Source organism: Penicillium verhagenii (assembly GCF_028828195.1).
Source record: "Penicillium verhagenii strain IBT 33310 chromosome Unknown utg000004l_segment0_segment0, whole genome shotgun sequence".
NCBI classification, from domain to species: domain Eukaryota; kingdom Fungi; phylum Ascomycota; class Eurotiomycetes; order Eurotiales; family Aspergillaceae; genus Penicillium; species Penicillium verhagenii.
This window is the reverse complement of record NW_026643168.1, coordinates 869,570-890,102: the sequence shown is the minus strand read 5'-3', so window position 1 is coordinate 890,102 and position 20,533 is coordinate 869,570. Positions and strand designations below refer to the sequence as shown.

Here is a 20,533-nt window from a genome sequence, read left to right as displayed (position 1 = left end):
ATTGTCAATCATTGCCACAAAGCCAAAACGTGCATTAGTTGGTAGCTGCATGGTGGTGGTTCGAGGGGGCGTCAAGAAACCCAATGATGACAGACAATTGAGAATTGGATACGACCTCAAGGAAATCCTCGTAAAGTAATGGTATTGTATTTTGAAACAGACTCCAGTCCCATGCATGTGTCTGTATTTGTCCCAGGGGAGTGGCAGAGTATGTGGATCATTTCAATCGGACCTTCAAGGGCCATGAAAGATGGCTGAACTTCTCCTCTCCACCTAGGGCATATTCTGGACCCATATAAATTTGCCTGGGCGTGATGAAAGACGGCACATCCGAACTCACGGGTATCAGTCTCATAATTGACAATCTGGCCAGCTCGAAGAAAAGCTCCGGCATCACCGGGTAAGGGGGTAGCGTAATAAAAGCGCCAGCTAAGCTCGAAACGGGCATTTCTGTAGCAAGCTAGTTGCTTTTTCTGTACCGTTTATGTTGTTTGGCGCCAGCCCGCATGCGTAGTTCAAGGCTGGAGGGACAGGCTGTGCACCGTGCACCCGCATGGCTGGCTGGACATCCAGAATATGGAATTATTATTATTACCCACTGTGCGGGGATCATGTAGGCAACGGGGCCTGTGGTAAGTCGTCATTGACAAAGTGACAAATTGGACGGGACAAGAAAAAGTGGCTCTTTTTCTCTCTCGGACGAACAGTCGATCGATTGACATCCAGCATTCTGGGTGGTTTTTTTTGAGAAGCGGGGAATGATGACTGGATGACGGGATCCCAGCAGCACCAGCCATCGCCGATCGGTATAAAATGGATCCTTTATGAACTCGTACAAATTTACTGACGAAACAGGGGGCCCACTTCGGTTCCGTGTGCCCCATACATAGAACCGTGCCCTACGATCTGCCGAACGCTTTTTACCCCTCAGGCCACTTGGCATTTGGATTGACGGGAACAGACCACCGATTGTCCACGAAGTACCCATGGAAGGATGAACAAAGTGACAGCGGCGCTTATCCCGTGAACCAAGAGAGGCGAGACGTGTTCTGGCCCAGGGGCTGGATTTAGCGTCTCAGCCGATACATCACCCCCTGACTCTTCCCCCCTGTCATCTGTTTCCGGTGAACTCCGCGAATAAGGCAACGGAAAAAGAAAGAAAGAAAGAAACCCCCCGAGGACATGGCAGTGCTGTGTGCTAATTTCTCATGGGCCATTCTCGTCTGATCGAGGTGCATTAGCTCAATGGGTCTTGTGGGGGAAGAAGGGAGGGTGAACAATCGAACTGGTTTGCGGAAGTTTAGCGGCTCCACCCGTGCTGCAGACACAAGATCCGCATCGTCACTGTGGGCAATAAAAGGCGATGCGGGAGTGACAGGAGACTGGCGAGCTGAATCGAGACCCCACTATTCCACTCCACTTCATACACCTCAGCCGGTTGTACCGAACTCTCCCCTCATCTTGACTCGGGAGAATGTGAAATTTTAGAAAACAAATTATCAAAAACTGGGAAAATAATACTGAAAACTTGGTAAATAAACAAGCGCCACTTGCTGTCACCTCCCGAGATTTCCAGATATTACAGATCTATTAAATTACCCTGGATCGAGACTACTTCCCGTGCCTCGAACTAATGCTCCTTAGTTTGATGATTAATCTAAATATTGACTCGTTACTCTGTACTTGACAAATGTACGATTTATTTTAACCCCTTGTTTTTTGATCAATTCGGAAGATACGGAGTACTCCGTTAGTAAATGTAATATATTATTTTGCTTGTTATTTTGCTACATAAAGTTGTCATGTATAGAGAACCCTAATGACGAACCTTGGTAGCCTACCCGAGTACCCGACATAATGGAGTATAGTTACGGGGTACATGTATGGTTATTGTTATACAGTGGCGTGAGGAAAATGTCCGCCACCCGAATATTCAACCACACGTGGAGATCGAAAGTATACATTCCCTCGTGTATTTCATGCGTACGCACTCAACAAATCTCCTCGGTAAACCCCATTCCGACATGATCGCTGCGATGATCCAATAGATCGAGAAAATTCCAACCTTGGAACCTGCAATTCAGGACCTCCAGCCGTGTTTTGGTCTCTGAAATCGTAATACGACAGGCACATGTATGTATTCGTTTGAGATTGATTCCAAATTCCAAATAATGGAGACATCTCAACATGCATGGTACTTTTGTGCTAGCTCGGTAACTATTCCCTCCCCAGGCTTATGGCTTTGTATGAATATGCACGTACGGAGTGCACGACAGCTGTGTTGATAAATCATCCCTGAACAGAATGAACGCTCGTGCTTCTCCGGTTATGCATTGGCGGAACGAAATATAGTTTCTGAAGCTGCGTGTTCATCAAGTTGCCACGGCGGGGAAATATGGTACCCAGGTCTTCCACGGCTGGACCGACGATCATGTACCATTCCTAAACACGAAAATTCCTTGGAAAGAACCATGGCGTCAGATTTTTCCTTTTCACATGGCAATTGATCTTCTGATCGTCGGGATCTTGACATGCCCGGGAGAAAGAGTAGCAAAGGAAGAACATGTCGTTTTTTCCTTATGTAATATCAACGTCGTCTTCTTCCAGAGAAGGTTCACGGGTTCATGGCACTTAATCCTCTCGAAATTGACATCTCTATTATAATGGAGCTTTCAGATGAAGCAGAGAGCTTCTGAATTCTATGTAGAACCTTGAAAACATTCGATACATGTACTCCGTAGCTTTTTTAGATACTTCAGCATCCGAGGACCATCGTGAAGATTCTCGCATCCGCACAGAGCTTTGTATCTTCATCATTAATAGCTTTAAGCTGTAGAACTCTATGTAAGAGCCTCTGATGATACTAGTACGGACACTTGAAGATTTTGTCATTGAACAGGAATTGCCCCCGCCATGCAAGACATCCCAAACGCCAATCGCAAGGTCACAATAGCTTGTCCTCTGCTCCATATAGATGCATAAAGGTAGTTTCAGGCGGGTCTTAAGATGACTGCCTTGACAAATAACCTAAATCATACGAAACACATCCCGGGATGGGCGTGCCAAAGGGTTCATGGAAGTCCACAATTCATTTCGGCCCGTACATAGAGATCCATCGGAGTCACGGCTGAAGAGGATCACAAATCCTGCAAATCACCCAGCCAATATCACCCTATCTAACCATCTGGACAATCGTCAGGTGCTTATATCCAAACCTCAGGGTGTACATGAGCTAAGGCATATGCATGTGCTTCAAATCATCGAGCATCAAACCCCACGCTACGTACAGATACCCATCCCCATGCCCCGGTGCCACTTCCATCCCCTCGTGTAGTCCACATACTTTATCAGATCACCTTCGGCAAAAGCCTCCAAAAGCCACCAACCGGACAGCGATGTGGATCTTTCAGCCCCAGTGCCACGTGTGTGAAATTCCCATACGCAACTGTCAATACCAAACAATTTCCGAAATCAGGGAGACCATTTCCGTGTATTGAGCAGTCTCCGCCTGGTCCACTTGTGGACATGCAAGAGTGAGCCTGCCTTGAGACCAATAGTGAGTTTAGTCTTCTTACATGCATGATGGTGGACCTTCAGGATCCATCACCAGCCCATAATTTAGTGTGATATAGTTTGTGGATTATTGAAATGAGCTCTGGAAGCTGACCATGCGCATGAGCTGCAGCTGCAGTGCGAGGAAGTATGACGGCTTTCTGGAATGACTAAGTTGTGCCGCCTCCTTGATGAAAAAGACAAACTTGGCTTAGCAATTGGCGGCCGGAAGCGCCGGTGGCAGTACCCCATTTAAGCCCTGGAGAGATCCGCATTTGAGCCCGTACTTAGTATATGCAGTATCCAGTTTTGCTTGACAAATCGGAGATTTTAGCGAGTAGGTAGGGAGAATGAGGCTGTATCCATGCACGTCTACTCGTGGTTATTGGAACTTTATTTCACAACTACGTAGACTCAATTCCTTCCCATGTTGCACTTGGCGATGAATAATTAGTGCGATCGAAGCATAAAAGTAGACATATCAATGAAACTGACATCCATCAATTGATGCATGGAAAAGCAGCCCCAGATGTTACTATCAATTCAATTGATGTTCCCCAGAAGCTTCCATGGGCTACATTGCAAAACTTCAAATCAAGGTTGAGATGTGCCTATTATGTAGTCGCCTACCTAGTATTGATCAATCTCAGTGAGCTTGAAATATGCATAAAAGTGCTTCAAAGCATGCACATGTGGACTCAGGACCTTCCAAGGTTACCTAATTGGAAGTAGATGTGTATGTAATCGATCCTACCCACTTGGCTGCACATGTGTGTCAACCTTGGATCGAAGCCTATTCCAAGGTTCAAATAGTACATCCTTCAAATGTTCCAAAGTATACCCAGGTGCTTGTAGTGCAAATATGTAGATGATGCTGAATATATGGATGGATCAATGTAAATGTAGGTAGGTCTTAGACAAATAATTCGTCATACGTTTTGACATCAGTGTTACCTTCCACGTTTGTGGATGTATATTTTGGCTGTCGACTTCGGAAGGCTTGGTGAGACTTTCAGCATGTATGTGGTCTTAGAAGCATTAAAGTCTTACTATGCAAAAATGCATGGATTCTAGGATTTGAAGGATAGAGATGTATTTTTATAATATGATAGAGTGCATATAGGGGCCCAGGAATCTATGAATCGTTCAATAAACCTTGGAATTCACTCAACCTAGTAGTGTGGAGTTACTCCCGATATCTGAGTCAGCAATGGGGCTCAGGCACAACAACGGCAGCACGGCATCAAGGCATCAAGGCATAAAGGCATCAAGGCATAAAGGCATCAAGGCATAAAGGCATCAAGGCAGAAAGGCAGAAAGCTTATTGGCGGTAAGTCTACAAGCAGAGATCAAGTCACGTGAGCGATGGGTCACATGACTCCTTCTTGGCACAGGCAACAAGGCAAATTATTCTTTTGAGGCCTGAGGCAGAATGCCTTCCAAATACGGGTTAGCTCTCAACATGTGATGCCCTAACCATATTAGGCCTAGTGTGTTGACGCAGTGGGCTGCCCGTACAATTATCAGCGCCCTCATTTATTTGTTATGATCTTTGTCCTGTGAGCTTTGCTGTGTGCTGAACTTTTCTGTCCGCTCGACAATTCATCTCACCTTTTGGTGGAAAGCGTCTATCTTCCAATCCTGGAACTACCTCCCAGACCGACCTTTTTTCTCTTTTACCTTCTTTCCCCTCGCTTGTGTTGATACCCCACGTACCGGTAAAAATGGCGGAGGCTCTTGGAGCTTTGTTGGAAGCAAGCTTGGATCCACGACGGAACAAGGAAGGTAGGGCAATCACACCATATGGATCTCGCTAGAATACCCTACTGACTCTTTCCCTTTGGAATTCCAGCCGAGAACGCCCTTCGTCAAGAAGAACAGAAGCCCGGTTTTTCGCTACAGCTTCTTCAGATCACGGCTTCTGACTCCTCCCCCAACAACATTCGTCTTGCGAGTGCCCTGTGCTTCAAGAACTTCATCAAGCGCAGCTGGACCAACGAGGATGGAGAATACAAGTTGGCGCTGGATGAGGTTACGACCATCAAGCGCGAGCTGATCACTTTGATGATTTCCGTGCCTCCTGCGATCCGGTCTCAGCTTGGTGAGGCCGTCAGTGTGATCGCTGACAGTGATTTCTGGGAGCGCTGGGATACCCTTGTTGATGTGAGTGACCAGTGGATCTGACTTTTTTTCTCTCTCTTCGTTCTTCCCATCTAACCCTTGCTTTTTTCTCTGGCTAGGACCTTGTTTCGAAATTATCGCCATCCAACCCTACCGTCAACATCGGTGTCCTACAGGTTGCGCATTCCATCTTCAAGCGCTGGCGACCGCTTTTCCAATCCAACGACCTCTACATCGAGATCAATCATGTTCTCGAGAAGTTCGGCACCCCATTCTTGGCCCTGTTCGAGGGATTGGACAACTATTTGGAGGCGAATAAGAACAACAAGGAAAACCTGACACAAGGTTTCACTCAGCTTAACCTAATGGTCAAGCTTTTCTACGATCTCTCCTGCCACGATCTTCCCCCCATGTTCGAAGAGAACATCTCCGCAATTGCGAGCATTCTGCACAAATATCTTACATACGACAACCCGTTGCTTCATACCGATGACGAAACGGAGGCTGGTCTCCTGGAGTATGTGCGTGCCGGAATCTTTGAAAGCTTGACTCTGTTTGTCCAGAAATTCCTGGACGCTTTCGGCCCCGAGGTTGGACAATTCATCCAGAGCTCGTGGGGTCTTTTGACTACTATTGGCCAAGAAAACAAGTACGACATCCTTGTGAGCCGAGCCTTGCACTTCTTGACCTCGGTGGCTAGCATGCCCGAGCATGCCGCAGCTTTCCAAGCGGAGGAAACCCTTGCTCAGATCATCGAAAAGGTTATCCTGCCTAACGTGAGCCTGCGCGAGTCCGACGAGGAGCTGTTCGAAGATGAGCCTATTGAATTCATCCGCAGAGATCTTGAAGGCTCTGATAGTGAGACCCGCCGCCGTGCCGCCACAGACTTCCTCCGCCGCCTGGCCGAGAAGTTTGAGGAATCAGTGACCAAGGTCGTTCTCAAGTACACTGAGCACTACCTTTCCGAGTACGCCAAAGACCCCGCCTCCAACTGGAAGTCCAAGGATACCGCCATCTACCTGTACTCTGCCGTGGCAGCTAAGGGCGTGGCGACTGCAAGCCACGGTGTCACTGCTACCAACAGCCTGGTCAGCATCGCGGACTTCTTTCAACAACACCTTGCTTCAGACCTGGTCACCGATGATGGAATTCATCCTATCCTCAAGGTTGATGCTATCAAGTACCTGTACACCTTCCGAAGCATCATCACGAAGGAGCAGTGGCAGCAGGTGCTCCCTGTTCTGGTGAAGCACCTGGCTTCCTCCAACTACGTTGTGTACACATACGCTGCCATCGCTGTGGAGCGGGTTCTATATCTCACTGATAGCCAGGGCCAGCCTATCATTCCCCCGACCGAAATCACCCCACTTGCCAAGGACCTTCTGGAGCACATTTTCCAGCTCATTCAGAGGGACCCGGCTCCCCAGAAGGTTCAAGAGAACGAGTTCTTGATGCGCTGTGTGATGCGTGTCTTGGTTGTCATCCGTGAGGGTGTGGTCCCCCACACCGACGTTGTGCTGCAGCGTTTCATCACAATCACCCAGATCATCAGTGCCAACCCAAGTAACCCTCGGTTCTACTACTTCTTCTTTGAAGCCATGGGTGCTTTCATTCGATATGCCGCCCCCGCCAACCCTGACAAGCTCGAGCAGGCTCTCTACGCTCCTTTCGCCGGCATCCTTTCAGGAGATGTTCAAGGTAAGCCCATCTGATTTCTTTTTCTAAGTAACTTGTTCCAAACTGACTTTTTTCTTTCTTGAAGAATTCATGCCATACGTTTTCCAGCTCTTTGCTGCCCTGTTGGAGGCCAACTCATCTGCCAGCCTGCCCACATACTACCAGGAGCTTATCTCGCCTATCTTGATGCCTGTCATGTGGGATTCTCGCGGAAACATTCCCGCCTTGGCCCGATTGCTCACCTCGATCATCCCTCGCGGTGCCCAGTACATTCTTGAGCACAACCAGATCGAGCCAATTTTGGGTATCTTCCAGAAGCTCATCTCGACCAAGGCTAATGAAGGTTATGCCTTCGATCTCCTTGAGGCCGTTGTTGCGACATTCCCACCGTAAGTTCTTGAATCTATGTCAATTTGGACGAAATATACTAACTCATTCGTCCAGGGCCTCGTTGGAACAGTACCTGGTTATGATCATGCAGATCATTTTGCAACGTCTGCAAAACTCCAAGACTGAGAATCTGTCCGTGCGATTCGTTCGGTTCTTCCACTTCATTACTGCCCACGATGACAAGGGATACAACCCCGACACTGTCATGCAGCTGACAGAGAAGGTGCAACAAAAGTAAGTCTTGACTGCCGACAATTTCCTCGTTTGGGTCCAGTTATTAACCTGAAATTTCAGCTTGTTCACCCCGGTCTACCTCAATGTCATCCTCCAGGACACACAGAAACTTGCACGACCCCTGGACCGCAAGACCGCTGTTCTTTCCTTGACCAAGATCTTGGCAAACTCGGATGCCTTCGCCACTCGTTATGCCAAGGGATGGGGCTTCACCTGCAACACACTTCTCAAGCTCCTCGAGCTTCCCCCTGATGTGACCCACAAGGACGATATCTCAGCCGAGGTTGACGTTGAGGAGATGTCCTTCGGTGTTGGATTCACTCCTCTCAACACCATTAAGCCTCAGCAGAAGGACCCCTGGCCCGAGACTGGTGCGGATCTTAAGAAGTGGGCTGGTGCTTACCTGAAGGAGGCGGATAAGAAGCACGGTGGTCGGATCTCCCAGTTCGCCCAGGAGCGTCTGGATGACCAGGCCAAGACAGTGCTGGGTAGCTACATTTCTTGAGCTAGGAGATGCATTTTTACGAACCATACAAAAAGTTAGCTGAGAGTGGCGGTTGTCTTTTTTCCCTATGGATTTGAGCTTCTAGGCCGGTGCAGTTACAATAACGAATTGAATAGAAGATCAATGTGCCACTTCTTTTACATCTTCATATGAAGAACCGAATGTGTTTTTCTATATTCAAATTTCTAATTATCATTTCTTGACATTTGTTTCTGACAAAGATTGCCAAAGATACTAATAATTACAAGGGACAAGGGCGGTTTCGTGGCTACACTATAGCCACTGGGTCAAGGCGGCCTCCAGTCCTGCAATATCATCAACACCACTGGTAGCAGCCCAGGCCACGAAGCCATCGGGGCGCACCAGGAGTTGCTCAACTCGATCAACCTTCGACTTTCCTCGGATCAACTTTAGACGCCCGGTATATCTCTGGGCTAGGGTCGCAAAGTCTTTGCTACCCGTCAGATCAACCAGCAGAAACGAACCATCATGGGCATGATCAGCGAGCCTAGTACCGTCATCGAACTGAATATCAGGTAATGTCATGCCAACCAGCGGATGATTAGTATGACCCAAATTATACTGCTGCCACAGCCCAGATATCTGCTTCACATAATGCGTCGCACCATCCTTGGTTCCCAGAAAATCAATCATGACACCCCTCAACGCAGACGCATCAGGATCACCACGCATAACAGCAACCTGCGCCCTTGTCCAATCCAAAACCCGAACACCAATAGGATGCCGCTCACTCGAATAGGTATCGAGCAGATACTCAGCACCCCGCCCCTGCACCACCGCGCCAAGCTTCCAGCCCAAATTAGCAGCATCCCCAAGACCCAGATTCAACCCCTGACCACTAAACGGCGAGTGTACATGCGCCGCATCTCCACACAGAAACACCCTTCCAGACCGATATTTCGTGGCCTGTCGTGCATTATCTGTGAATCGCGTTCCACCAGTGGCCCTCGAGACCCGAATGCTTTCAACTCCAGTCACCCGCCGCAGACTGCCTTGCATCTCCTCGGCCGTGACAGGCGCATACTTGTCCGCGGGCGGACCGTCAAACTCGACCGTGCGCACTCGCCCCGGCATCGGGCCACAAACATACACTCCCTGCGGAGTGTACTGCCACCCCTCCGCCAGGTGCTCTGCGCCCTCCATCTCAACAGTGGCTGCGCGGCCTGTGATCTTCGGATCTGTGCCGGGGAATTCGAAACCCGCCACTCGACGTACGAGACTGTGTCCTCCATCACAACCCACAAGCCAACTTGCTCGCAAAGCATCTCTTCCTTCTCCCCCTTCTCCCTCTCCATCAATCTCCACCGTAACGCCGCTCACGTCCACTTCGAACCCGCTAACCCCCACACCTCTCCAAACACAGACGCCCAGTTCAATAGCCCTTTGATAAAGCATCTTCTCCAGATCTATCTGCGGCAACATCGTATACCACCCCTGCAGCCCCCGCCCGCGCAACAAGCTATCTTCCTTATCAACCGGTGCACCCGGAACAGGGATCCCACCAAAATGCCCAACAGAGCTTGCAAACGCCGATTTCTTCCCACCCATATCCTTCTTCGCACCCGAGAAAAACGGCGTACTCACAGCCTTGATAGCAGGGAGAAGACCGCGGCGTTCAAGCATCTCGAGAGAGGCTGTGTTGATACCTCCCGCCTTTATGGCTGTATCGTATGATGCTCTGCGCTCCAAGACTAAGACCCTAGCACCTGGCGATTGAAGTTTAAGTTCGGTGGCGAGCAAAAGGCCTACAGGGCCGGCGCCCGCTATCAAGACATCGTAGTTTGGCGTTACGCTTTCAGGGGCCTGGCGCGAGCCAGCTATGGTTTCGGTGTGTACATGTTTGTAATGCGATAATGAGAAGAGACATGATGCTTTGGCTGAGATGCGAGGAAGTCTTGGTCTTCGACACAGGTAGAATGCAGATTGAATTGGTGACATTTCTAGGTCTGAGAAATAGCGATGTTTGAGGTTGAACTAAGCTTTGTTTTGGGCTGTCAGATACCCGTTGCGGGTTAGACTTGCCGTTTCGAGTCCGTATCTCGAGATTCTTGATTCTTTTCCGCTAGTACAATCCCCATCTCCGGAACAATATGTGGGTAGTGATGCCTTTCTGGCCCTTATTTTATCCTGGTGATTTTCGAGGTCTCTCCCAAATCCAGTGCCCGAACCCGAACTGACGTGGGTTTGGGAGACATAACTGCTTGCCCGTATCCGATGCACGTCCCGTCCAAGGCAAAGTTTCGCACGAGATAGCAAAGTAAGCCTTGTTGTTCCCACGACCGCATTCCTAGCCTGGCACCAAAACTTCCAAAAGTCCCTTGAGGGCATCGGTTGGGGTTGAGTTTTTTTCATCCTAATTTTTCACTTTTTCGCGCGTTGCCTACCGTTTCGCACCCAAACTCTGAAGTATGGTGTTGATCTCCATTTTCCACCACCAACCCGATCGATCATTGATTCTCAAGAGTTTATCAACATTAGCCATGATATGTTAGTCCAGACTGACGTTGCTCAGCCGATAGTATGAGATTAGGGGGGGGGGGGGGGTTAGGGTGTTTTTAGGGTATTTGGGGTTAGAAAGCGCGCGTTGCACACTAATTCACATGCCGTAGTATAAACCCGTGCAATAACGGGCGTGGGGCATCGGGGTGAATCACATGCTTGCACGCTCATACATCCTGCCTTTATTGCTCTCTTCTCTTGTTATTTCTCTTGTTCTCTTCTCTGTCCGGCTGTGGTTGTCTTATTCAATGGACTCTTTCCTCTTGGATCGACTTGCCTCTACCAGTACACGCTCGAACTTGAAGGTTCAGAAACTCATAATATGACCTCGTCATCAACACATATTTGCCCAATGCTAGAAATACAGACCCCACCTGGAGGTGCATGAAACAACCATAATAATATATACACAAGCCCAAAAGGCAAAAAGGCGAAAAGGCAAAAACAATCACACGTCTTCCTGATATCAGATGTCAAGGTTTCATCAGGGTGTCCTCTGCGAAGTCGAACCCTTGTCCTGGATCGACACCTCCGACTGCCCATGGCTCCCAGCAGCCCCTTCTGACCTGGCATCAGCATCGACATGAGCATCAGCATCCGCACCATCCTCTCCCAGCTCCAGCTCCTCCCCCTCCTTGTCCTCCAGATCCCGATATTTCCTCCTCGTCTTCTTCATCTTACTAGCCTTCTTCTTCCTCGCCGCCTGCACCTTCAACGCACTCCGACTTTCATCTCCCTTCTCGCGCTGCTCAATCTTATCAGCAAGTAGCAAGCGCGCCGTCTTCGCGTTCTGGGACCGAGATCGCGTGGCCTGGCACTTGACGACAATACCGGATGGGTGGTGGATGATCTGGACGGCGGAATTGGTTTTGTTCTGGATGAGGCGTTAGTATAACAGCGGATATTCTGAGCCTTGGAAGGAGTGTATGAATTCATCACTTACAATCTTTTGTCCGCCGGGCCCGGTGCCTTTGAGGTAGGAGATTGTTAGGTCGGCATCGTTGAGCTTGAGGCGGGGTGGGAGGGCCTTTTCGGGGGATATGGATGTTGTACTGAAGGGGTGTTGTGGGGTGGAGAGTCGGGGCGGTTTGAAGAGGGCTTGGAGGGCCCTTGGCCAGAATTTGGGGCGTAGCATTGCGCTTTCGATGTGAAGTTGGTGGTTCCGATGATGATTTGGGGGATGTGATTAGATAGCGATAAGAGATAAGGGATAAGTGACAGGATACTAAGTACAACTTGGTACAGTAGAGATCTGGAATCTCTGTGGAAAAAGTTGATTTGATGGTATATTCTGTACTACTAGTCAGTAGATATTTCTTATTTTCTCTCTGTACTTCTACTACTGATCTGCCATTGGTATTCTTTGTAATCGGGCCCATCTTATAAGGTCAAATACAACTTGTAAGCATTCCGAAATTCTGCAGCCTGACTCGTGAGTAGATCTAGTTTCTCAAATGATCGTCTATGCGTTCTGTGACGCATCTTAATTAATACGGAGTCAGCGATAAGAGACGAAGAATAGTCAGACATGCCAGAATAGGCCTGATCACAAAATCTGATTGAAGGATGATACTAGTAGTATGTAGTAGACAAGATAGTGGCAAGGCATAGTGGAAACACATCCCGAATATTTCATATTTGCAATTGCTCCAGATTTACAATTCATTCTTTTTCAATTGTTGAGTAGCAATTGGCTAAATGGTCGATAATTTCATCAATTGGATTTATATACTTCGATTTTCCGATTTGGTGTCATCCGGAGCCATCGGGGACTAAAACGTTTCCCCCAACCAAAAAAAGTCTCACGCATCCACACCCCCACGATCTCCGCCCATCTCCAGCGCCCCTAGCGATCCCGATCCTAAGACTCCTACGACATTCTTTGCACCTCTCCACCTTCTTTTCCGCCATCTTTAAACGCTTATTCAAATAAAGCGTACCGGGCGACCCGTTCTTCCATCCCCACACCCCTCTCAGGTTTACGGGAGTCCCGCAACGCCACAAGACAACAGGACCCCTGAGCCTTCCAACTATCGCGAATAGAACGGGATAAAACGTGCCGAGACACCGAGAAAGCTTGCGCCAATAATCCGCCGACGGAGTACAGATCACTGTGACACTACATTCGCTCTGTTCTAGGAGCCCCTAACGACCACACGCGCCGGAGATTTGATCGTCTTCAGGGACAAAACCTTCCCTGCGCCTAAACAGACCTCGACTCTAGAACTAGCGCTCTCGCTCCAATCACACATCTCGCAGTCATGGGCTCTATCCTCTGGCTCATCAGCAGCTTCGTCCGCTGGGTGCGTATGAAGATTTACCAGTACGAGGTCACATTCGCCATCTACATGCTTACACCAACGGAGAAATTCATCTTCAGTATGTTACCCCTGACCCTACAGCCATCTAACCAATGGCTCATTCATATCGCGATGAAACAAGACTGATTCTTTCTCCCTTCTGTACAGACTCCGTCCTCCTCACCCTGATTACCTTGATCGCCACCGGAATCTACGTTTACCTCCCCAACCACCTCCGCACAATCTACAGCCACATGTACTACTATGCCGTTGGCGAGCGGCCATTCATCTCTTCCCGACTTACATCCTCGGTATTCGGAGACGCGACACAGACCCTCGACGTGATGTACGAAACGGCCAAGAATGCGGCTGCGCGGACAACACAACACATGGGCGAGTTGTAATGTGTTCCGAAATCTGCATACCGTCTGATTCCATCGGACGGCTGATCGCGTCATCATGGAGTGGAATGGGTGTGGCATCGGGGTTGTTGGGTCGTTACTCATTCTTTGCCGGATGAATAGGAGTCGCAGCAGGCCCTTGTCATTTATAATGTCCCTGCTCCACTTCGAGTCCTCCACTCGGCGCATCCAAGGCGTTTTGCTCTTTTGGCTTTCTTCCCTTTTTGCTTCCATTGGATTGCCATCGGCTGTGAAGTCGACTATTTCCTCACGGTCCTTTGCTTTGTGGGCGGGACGTTGGGACAGTACGGGTACCCCGGTTATCATTACGCCGTGGCATTGCTTGTTCACCGCGAAACATATCATTACCTGTGCCTCAATCACTGCAGAGAGTTCGTGACCTTCTTTTCTTTAAGTTCGGCCGCAGACCTTGTCTCTTGGAGACTCTGTTCGATCCGGGTGTTTGGACAATGCACATAATTTTGACGAAACTTTTTTTAATATGGTACACAGTTCATCAGATACACTAGTAATAATTTAGAATATGAATTCAAACGAGAAAAAAGATATATGAGAAAAGAAGTCCAAAATCCAGATTTGGATACTGTACAATTGAAATAGTTGAGATATTCCCGTCCCCGAACGCCATGAATGCCCAGAACGAGTGGTATTGTACAAATAATCTTCAAAACAGCCATAACCCACGTTTGCCCGAAAGCGCTCGACTGTTTGAATCCACGAAGAACGAAGATGTAGCAGAATCGATCGCGACGGGCGTAAACAACGAGCATGCAAGTACCGACCAAGTCCACAAGCCCTTCCACCTTCCAACAATGTCCACATGAATATAAACCACCCATGAAGCACTTTTAAAGATGACCTATTGTTCTCCGCTGGACTCCGCCTGGCTCTGAGCCTGAGCCTGAGCCTGCAACAAAGCAACCTCCCGCTCCCTCCGCTCCCGGCGCACAGATTCCACCATGCGCATACGTGCCAACTCTTTATCGATCTCCTCTTTGTCGAACGGGATCTTGTGCGACTGCTCGGCAGTAGGCCAGAAGTTCTTGACGTTGAAGCGGTCGTCGAGGTTTGTGCCGAAGTAGTACATCCAGCCGATGGGGAAGAGGACGTACATGCCGAACTAGGACGTGGAACGGCTGTTAGCGCGATTGAAACATCTTTGCAGACTTGGAAAGCCAATTGCGTATCAACGGAGCTCCTTGTCATGATCTCCGGTCGAAATAAAATGGCATATACAAGGTATATAGCATCTGCGTGGTTTGACAATTTCTTACCTTGAAGACTTCCAGGTTGCCGCCCTGGAGTCGGCGGAGGAGGTTGGGAATCATATTGATGTATGTGGAGGTATCGTCCTTCGAGGAAGATATGCAATGGAACCAGCAGGTTGTTCTTGTCTGGTTGTTACTAGGATCCTCGCGATCGACAATCAATGCAGTCTGCAAATAATATGGGCTGATGATTATTTTGCATCGTTTGCATTCGATTGGTTAGTCATCAGTAATCTCGACACCTCAGTCACCTGGCCTCAATTTCACCAATGGTTAGTCATCAAGTAGTGCAACATCAGCCGCGGGCCTCGGCTTCCCATTCCCCGCAATCTATTGGCTGTACTACTGTCGCCTACTATCGCCGCAGTCTGGGGGCAGCTGCGCACATGCGATTCGCTTGCTTCTTCAACAGCCACCTCGTCCCAGACTGATTAGTTATCAATTCGGCTGTGGGCTCCTTTAAAAGATACACTCAAACCCACATCCAATCCGAAATCGATTTCACATCTCATCCTCTACCGGGAACCACCAAAATGTCCAACGAAGACCTCATCACCCTCACCTACCGTGACCGCATCGCGATCGTCACCCTCAACCGCCCCGACAAGCTAAATGCCCTAAACGTCGGACTGTACTACTTGCTCGCCGAGCGTCTCCGCGAAATCGAGAAGCGGGACGACATCTACATCACAGTCGTCACAGGCACAGGCCGCTTCTTCTCCGCGTAAGCTACCAAGCACCCACCCACCCAAACCAAACTTCCAAAACCTGAGCGCCCCGACCAAGCCAAGAGCCACAGCTAACCAGCTTTCTTTCCTACAAAATAGCGGCGCAGATGTTAACAGCTCTCGCCCCGGACCCGGAAACGACTCAGACGGCGGCATCGGCTCAACAGCCCGCCAAGAGCTCGTCCGCGGCTTCGTCGCCAACAACATCGACACAACCCGCGCCTTCTACAACCACTCCAAGATCCTGGTCGTGGCTCTGAACGGGCCTGCTGTCGGCCTCTCCGCCGCGCTGGTCGCGCACGCAGACTTCATCTACGCTGCTCCGCACGCCTTCGTGCTGACGCCTTTCTCGTCGCTCGGACTTGTCGCCGAAGGCGGCGCGAGCCGTGCGTTCGTGGAGCGGCTGGGTATTGCGAAGGCGAATGAGGCGCTTATCATGAGCAAGCGCATTACCTGCGACGAGCTTGTTAGTGCTGGGTTCGTGAATAAGGTTATCAAGGCGGATTCGGGCAAGTCGGATGACTCGGCGGGTTTCTTGAAGAATGTTCTTGTCGAGGTTGATGAGAGACTTGGGACCCATTTGAACCAGTCTAGTTTGTTGAAGATTAAGGAGCTTGTTAGACGGCCGGAGCGGGAGATTCTGGATCGTCAGAATGGCCTCGAGGCGTTTATGGGGTTGGAGCGCTTCTTGAGTGGGGCGCCGCAGGAGGAGTTCCGGAAGTTGGCGTCTGGTGAGAAGAAGCATAAGCTGTAGATCTCCAGCTTAGATATAGATATAGTACATACTAGTAAACGCGCTCGAAATATTCACTTTTGTACCGTGTTGTATTGCTCCAAGCTCAGGACTAGGTGTGTAAGAACATCTCCTACTGTTTCTAAGGGTCTAACGGTAAATCATAATACCGGTGACTCCTTCACAACGAGCAATTGACCTTGCAAGCGCGTAGTCTCGACTCAATGACTCACGGCACTAGACCCCACCGCATACAAAACAAATAAATACTCAAATCACCATCAAGATCCCAGAAGAAAACAATCTTAGAAAAACATTTCAACTTGGTCTCAAAGTAAACAAAACCAACTACATCCACAGCATCTCCATGCCCCCTCCCACAATGGCCACCCCCCAAACCTGGACCCGGCACAACATCCGCATCAGCACCGACAAATCCCACCTCTCCCTCCCATCCATCAACGCCGCCTTCGACTCCAAAGCCATATACTGGGCCAGATCCATCCCAATCGACACCCTACAAAAAATCGTCAACAACTCGCTCTGCTTCGGCGTATACGACGACCTCCAAGAATCCGACTCCACGCGCCAGATCGGATTCGGACGTCTGGTAACCGATTATGTCACCTTCGCTTACCTGACAGACGTCTACATCTTGCCCGAGTATAACGGCCGCGGAATCGGCGGGTGGCTCATTGATTGCGTGCAGGAGACTCTGGAAGCGATGCCGTATCTGCGGTGGGCGATGCTGCGCACGTCTGGGGACTGTGCGAAGAACATGTATAGTAAGAGGTTGGGCATGGAGGTTTTGTTGTCTGGGGAGGAGGTTGAGGGGGCTATTATGATGGGGAAACGGGGGAAGGAGAATATGATATAATGGGGTCGGGGGTGGGCATCTATGTGCAACATTGAAGGCACGGATGCCTCGTTTGTGGATATCGTGGTGGAGAAAGCTGGTTTGGAGCTTTGGACCGCGGCAGTAATAAACTAATGGCCACCGGTGATCATGATGGCATACTATCTTCCCATAATTGCGTCCATCAATTAATTTAGTAGACATTGATGTTTTCGCGACGTGCATTCATTCACGTGTAGCAGGCACCTGGGTATCTCCCGACATAGATTTAACGAGAGGGGACTTCAGATCCTCCAGATGTCGAAGCTGGGCAACCCAGAAAACCGACCTTGTTACTTCACCAGCAGTATTCTTGAAATTCTTCATATGGAATTTCTTTAAGTCAAAGTAATACTTTTAATGTTGAATCATTTCGGGATTTATGTTCGTACATAACAGACACATGCACCGAGGCGGGCTCATATATGTATCCATCCATGCCCAGGCACCGTGGACCCATAGCCTCGAAGATCCAATTTATGTATCCGAAATTCATACATAGTAGGCGCATATATATATATTTCCTGTACAACCTTCAAATGTTCCGACCTCCTAATGTTTGAAGTGCTGATCAACATTGAACATGTGCACATCATACATGGTCAGACCTCAGGTCCACCGCACGGGAGGGATGTGCACATGAGAACATTCGAAGTCCAAAGGGCCAGCTTGTAGTACCTAGTAGGTACTAAGCACTTAGTAGGTCCATACTAGTGTCCTCAAGTGCTCAATGGCCGATTGATAACCAAGACATCTGGAGTAAAAAGCCCTCAAATCCTTGGAACTACTCTATTGCAGGTATATCCATGGATAGTTTCGAGTGCGTCTGCAATACTGGAGTCTGCACAGGTGGCTCACTTCCAATGTTCGAGGAATAGATCTAAGGCACCGAATAAAAATTCTGCACGAAACAGTTGGCCTGAAGATGCACGTCATTTCATTGTTTGATGGTGAATGAGATGAACTGAAGTCGGGGCATCACAGTCAGTACTACAATACATGATGAGCGATACAACAAGCTTGTCCTCGAGGTATGAAACCCTCTTTCTCTCTCTCTCTCTTACTCCCTTTTCTTTTGATGAGCTTCCAAGTGTATGTTTGGCCTAGTCCCTCGACAACACCGAATCGAAAAAGTGGTGAGCGGTGATAGGCATGTCTGTTTTTGTTGAACAAGAACCAGTGGCTTGTCCCTCCACACCACGTTCTTTCCTTTTTTCCCTTTTCCCCCTTTCCCCTCTTTTTCGTTCTTTTCGCTTTTTTTTCTTTTTTGCCGGGGGGGGGGGTTTGAGTTTGTGGATGTGTGGCGTCTTGTGTGTGCGGGATGCCAGCGATCGAGGTCAAAGGAGGACGGCGGGGGACTTGAGGATCAGAAAAGGAGCCTATGAAACAGTCAGTATTAAAGATTGAAAGAAATACAACGAATTGGAGCCACCTGGCCGACAGCCTGAGCCGGATTTGATCATCGATAATGGAAACTGCCATGCGGCTTGTGGATAAAGGTTGGACCAGCATGCAGTTGTGATGATCGGTTCTTGGTTATCCTGATCCGCGTCTTCAATGAATTTGTCCTGACACTCGGACTGGGGTTGCCAGCCAAGTGACGCCTGTTCAGAGAAGCCTTGGACTAAACCGAAGAACGGGAGTTGAGCCGGGATGCAGCAACATGACAATGTTGTGCGGGTGGAGGAATTTGACGAGGTTGTGAGGCGGGTTCTTGGTTATCATGATCCGTATCTTGACTGAATTTGTCCTGACATCCAGACTGGGGCTGCCAGTTGGATGACGCCTGTTCAGAAAAGCGTTGGACTAGACCGAAGAATGGAAGTCGAGGTCGGAGGTTTTGGGATTTTGTGGGTGCATGAGATTTTCGAGATCGCTGAATGAATTCTTGGTCATCATGATCCGTATCTTAACTGAATTTGTCCTGACACCCAGACCGGGAGGACCAGCTGGGTGACGCCTGTTCAGAGAAGCATTGAACTAGACCGAAGAATGGAAGTTGAAGTCGGAGGTATTGGGATTCGGTGGGTGGATGAGATTTTCGAGGTCGTTGAATAGATTCTTGGTTATCATGATCCTTATCTCGACTGAATTTGTCCTGACGCCCAGACTGGAAAATTCCAGCTGAGCGACGCCTGTTCAGAAGAGACCCAGACTAAACCGAAGAAGAAAAGTTGAAATTTTTGAAGCGTCAACATGTTGTCTCGTTGGGTGAAGTCATCATGAATTGATGAGCCAAAATGTTGTCGACGACGAGTCAACATTGGGTAGATGAAGTCGAAGTTGGATGAGACATGTTGGAAGAAGTCATCAAGGACGAACTATGTCAAGGTTAGATGAGACAACATGATGTTGGATGGGACATGTTATTGGATGAAGTCACCAAGGTTGGATGAAGTCAATATTGTATGAGACAACATGTTGATGGATGAGGTAACATGTGGATAGGTGGGACATGTTGTTGTTGGATGAAGTCATCAAGGGTAGATGAAGTCAAGGATGGATGAGGCCAAGGCTGTATGAGACAACATGTGGTTGGATAAAGTCATCAAGGATGAATGAGGTCAAGGTTGTATGAGAGTTGAGACAACATGATGATAGATGGTACAACATGTTGATGGATGGGACATGTTGTTGTTGGATGGAGTCATCAAGTGTTGATGAGACAACAAGTGGATGAAGGATGGAAGACACAATCAAGTGTTGGATGGACCACGATCAAATTTTTTTTTTTTAGGAGGGAGATCAAGTGTGGAGAAAAGTTGGGGAAAAAAGAAAAGAAGGAATGGGGGGAGGGGGAACGGCGTATTTATACCCCAGGTTTCTCGCTTAGCTCCGGTTGACACTCCCAATCAGGAAGTCCGAAAGTAAGCTCACCTCTTGCGTATTGAACTCGTTTGTGCGATGGCAGTGGCCATGTATTTGTAGTGAGTGTTAACATTAGCACGCCCGAATGAATCAGCCGAGAGTAAATCTATTTGTTATGGACCCACTTTCCCGCATTAGCGCCAAATCCCAGCCAATGGGAACACGGTACGCTCGGCTGTGCCCCGCTCATCCGCAGAATCTTAACTTTAATTCCATCATCCATGAGTAGAATGTTTATTATACTCTTATTACGAGAAGAGTTCTCATCACGTCAATGCATTTCATATTCCGCAGTAGAATCTAGCCTGCCCAGACCGTTC

The 20,533-nt window shown here is 48.8% G+C and overlaps 7 protein-coding genes across 7 annotated transcripts; 4 read left to right on the top strand and 3 right to left on the bottom strand.

Annotated features, from left to right (window-relative positions):
- Positions 1–5,276: 5,276 nt before the first annotated feature.
- On the top strand, positions 5,277–8,479 carry N7466_003261 (uncharacterized protein; the record flags this gene model as incomplete). The annotated part of the gene is made up of 6 exons (XM_057162658.1): positions 5,277–5,337; positions 5,405–5,715; positions 5,793–7,371; positions 7,436–7,739; positions 7,795–7,974; positions 8,035–8,479. 6 exons carry the CDS (start codon positions 5,277–5,279, stop codon positions 8,477–8,479), a joined length of 2,880 nt encoding a protein of 959 aa, XP_057023773.1.
- Positions 8,480–8,752: 273 nt separating this feature from the next.
- On the bottom strand, positions 8,753–10,438 carry N7466_003260 (uncharacterized protein; the record flags this gene model as incomplete). The annotated part of the gene is made up of 1 exon (XM_057162657.1): positions 8,753–10,438. The coding sequence occupies one exon, from the start codon at positions 10,436–10,438 to the stop codon at positions 8,753–8,755; it is 1,686 nt and encodes a 561-aa protein (XP_057023772.1).
- Positions 10,439–11,483: 1,045 nt separating this feature from the next.
- N7466_003259 (peptide chain release factor family protein) lies at positions 11,484–12,134 on the bottom strand (the record flags this gene model as incomplete). The annotated part of the gene is made up of 2 exons (XM_057162656.1): positions 11,484–11,873; positions 11,943–12,134. The coding sequence occupies 2 exons, from the start codon at positions 12,132–12,134 to the stop codon at positions 11,484–11,486; spliced, it is 582 nt and encodes a 193-aa protein (XP_057023771.1).
- A 1,126-nt stretch (positions 12,135–13,260) lies between these two features.
- On the top strand, positions 13,261–13,703 carry N7466_003258 (serine palmitoyltransferase small subunit family protein; the record flags this gene model as incomplete). The annotated part of the gene is made up of 2 exons (XM_057162655.1): positions 13,261–13,378; positions 13,468–13,703. 2 exons carry the CDS (start codon positions 13,261–13,263, stop codon positions 13,701–13,703), a joined length of 354 nt encoding a protein of 117 aa, XP_057023770.1.
- Positions 13,704–14,580: 877 nt separating this feature from the next.
- N7466_003257 (uncharacterized protein) lies at positions 14,581–15,049 on the bottom strand (the record flags this gene model as incomplete). Its single annotated transcript, XM_057162654.1, has 2 exons — positions 14,581–14,841; positions 14,996–15,049. The coding sequence occupies 2 exons, from the start codon at positions 15,047–15,049 to the stop codon at positions 14,581–14,583; spliced, it is 315 nt and encodes a 104-aa protein (XP_057023769.1).
- A 473-nt stretch (positions 15,050–15,522) lies between these two features.
- Positions 15,523–16,471, top strand: N7466_003256 (dodecenoyl-CoA isomerase; the record flags this gene model as incomplete). The annotated part of the gene is made up of 2 exons (XM_057162653.1): positions 15,523–15,713; positions 15,817–16,471. The coding sequence occupies 2 exons, from the start codon at positions 15,523–15,525 to the stop codon at positions 16,469–16,471; spliced, it is 846 nt and encodes a 281-aa protein (XP_057023768.1).
- Positions 16,472–16,832: 361 nt separating this feature from the next.
- On the top strand, positions 16,833–17,327 carry N7466_003255 (GNAT family N-acetyltransferase; the record flags this gene model as incomplete). Its single annotated transcript, XM_057162652.1, has 1 exon — positions 16,833–17,327. One exon carries the CDS (start codon positions 16,833–16,835, stop codon positions 17,325–17,327), a length of 495 nt encoding a protein of 164 aa, XP_057023767.1.
- Positions 17,328–20,533: the final 3,206 nt, after the last annotated feature.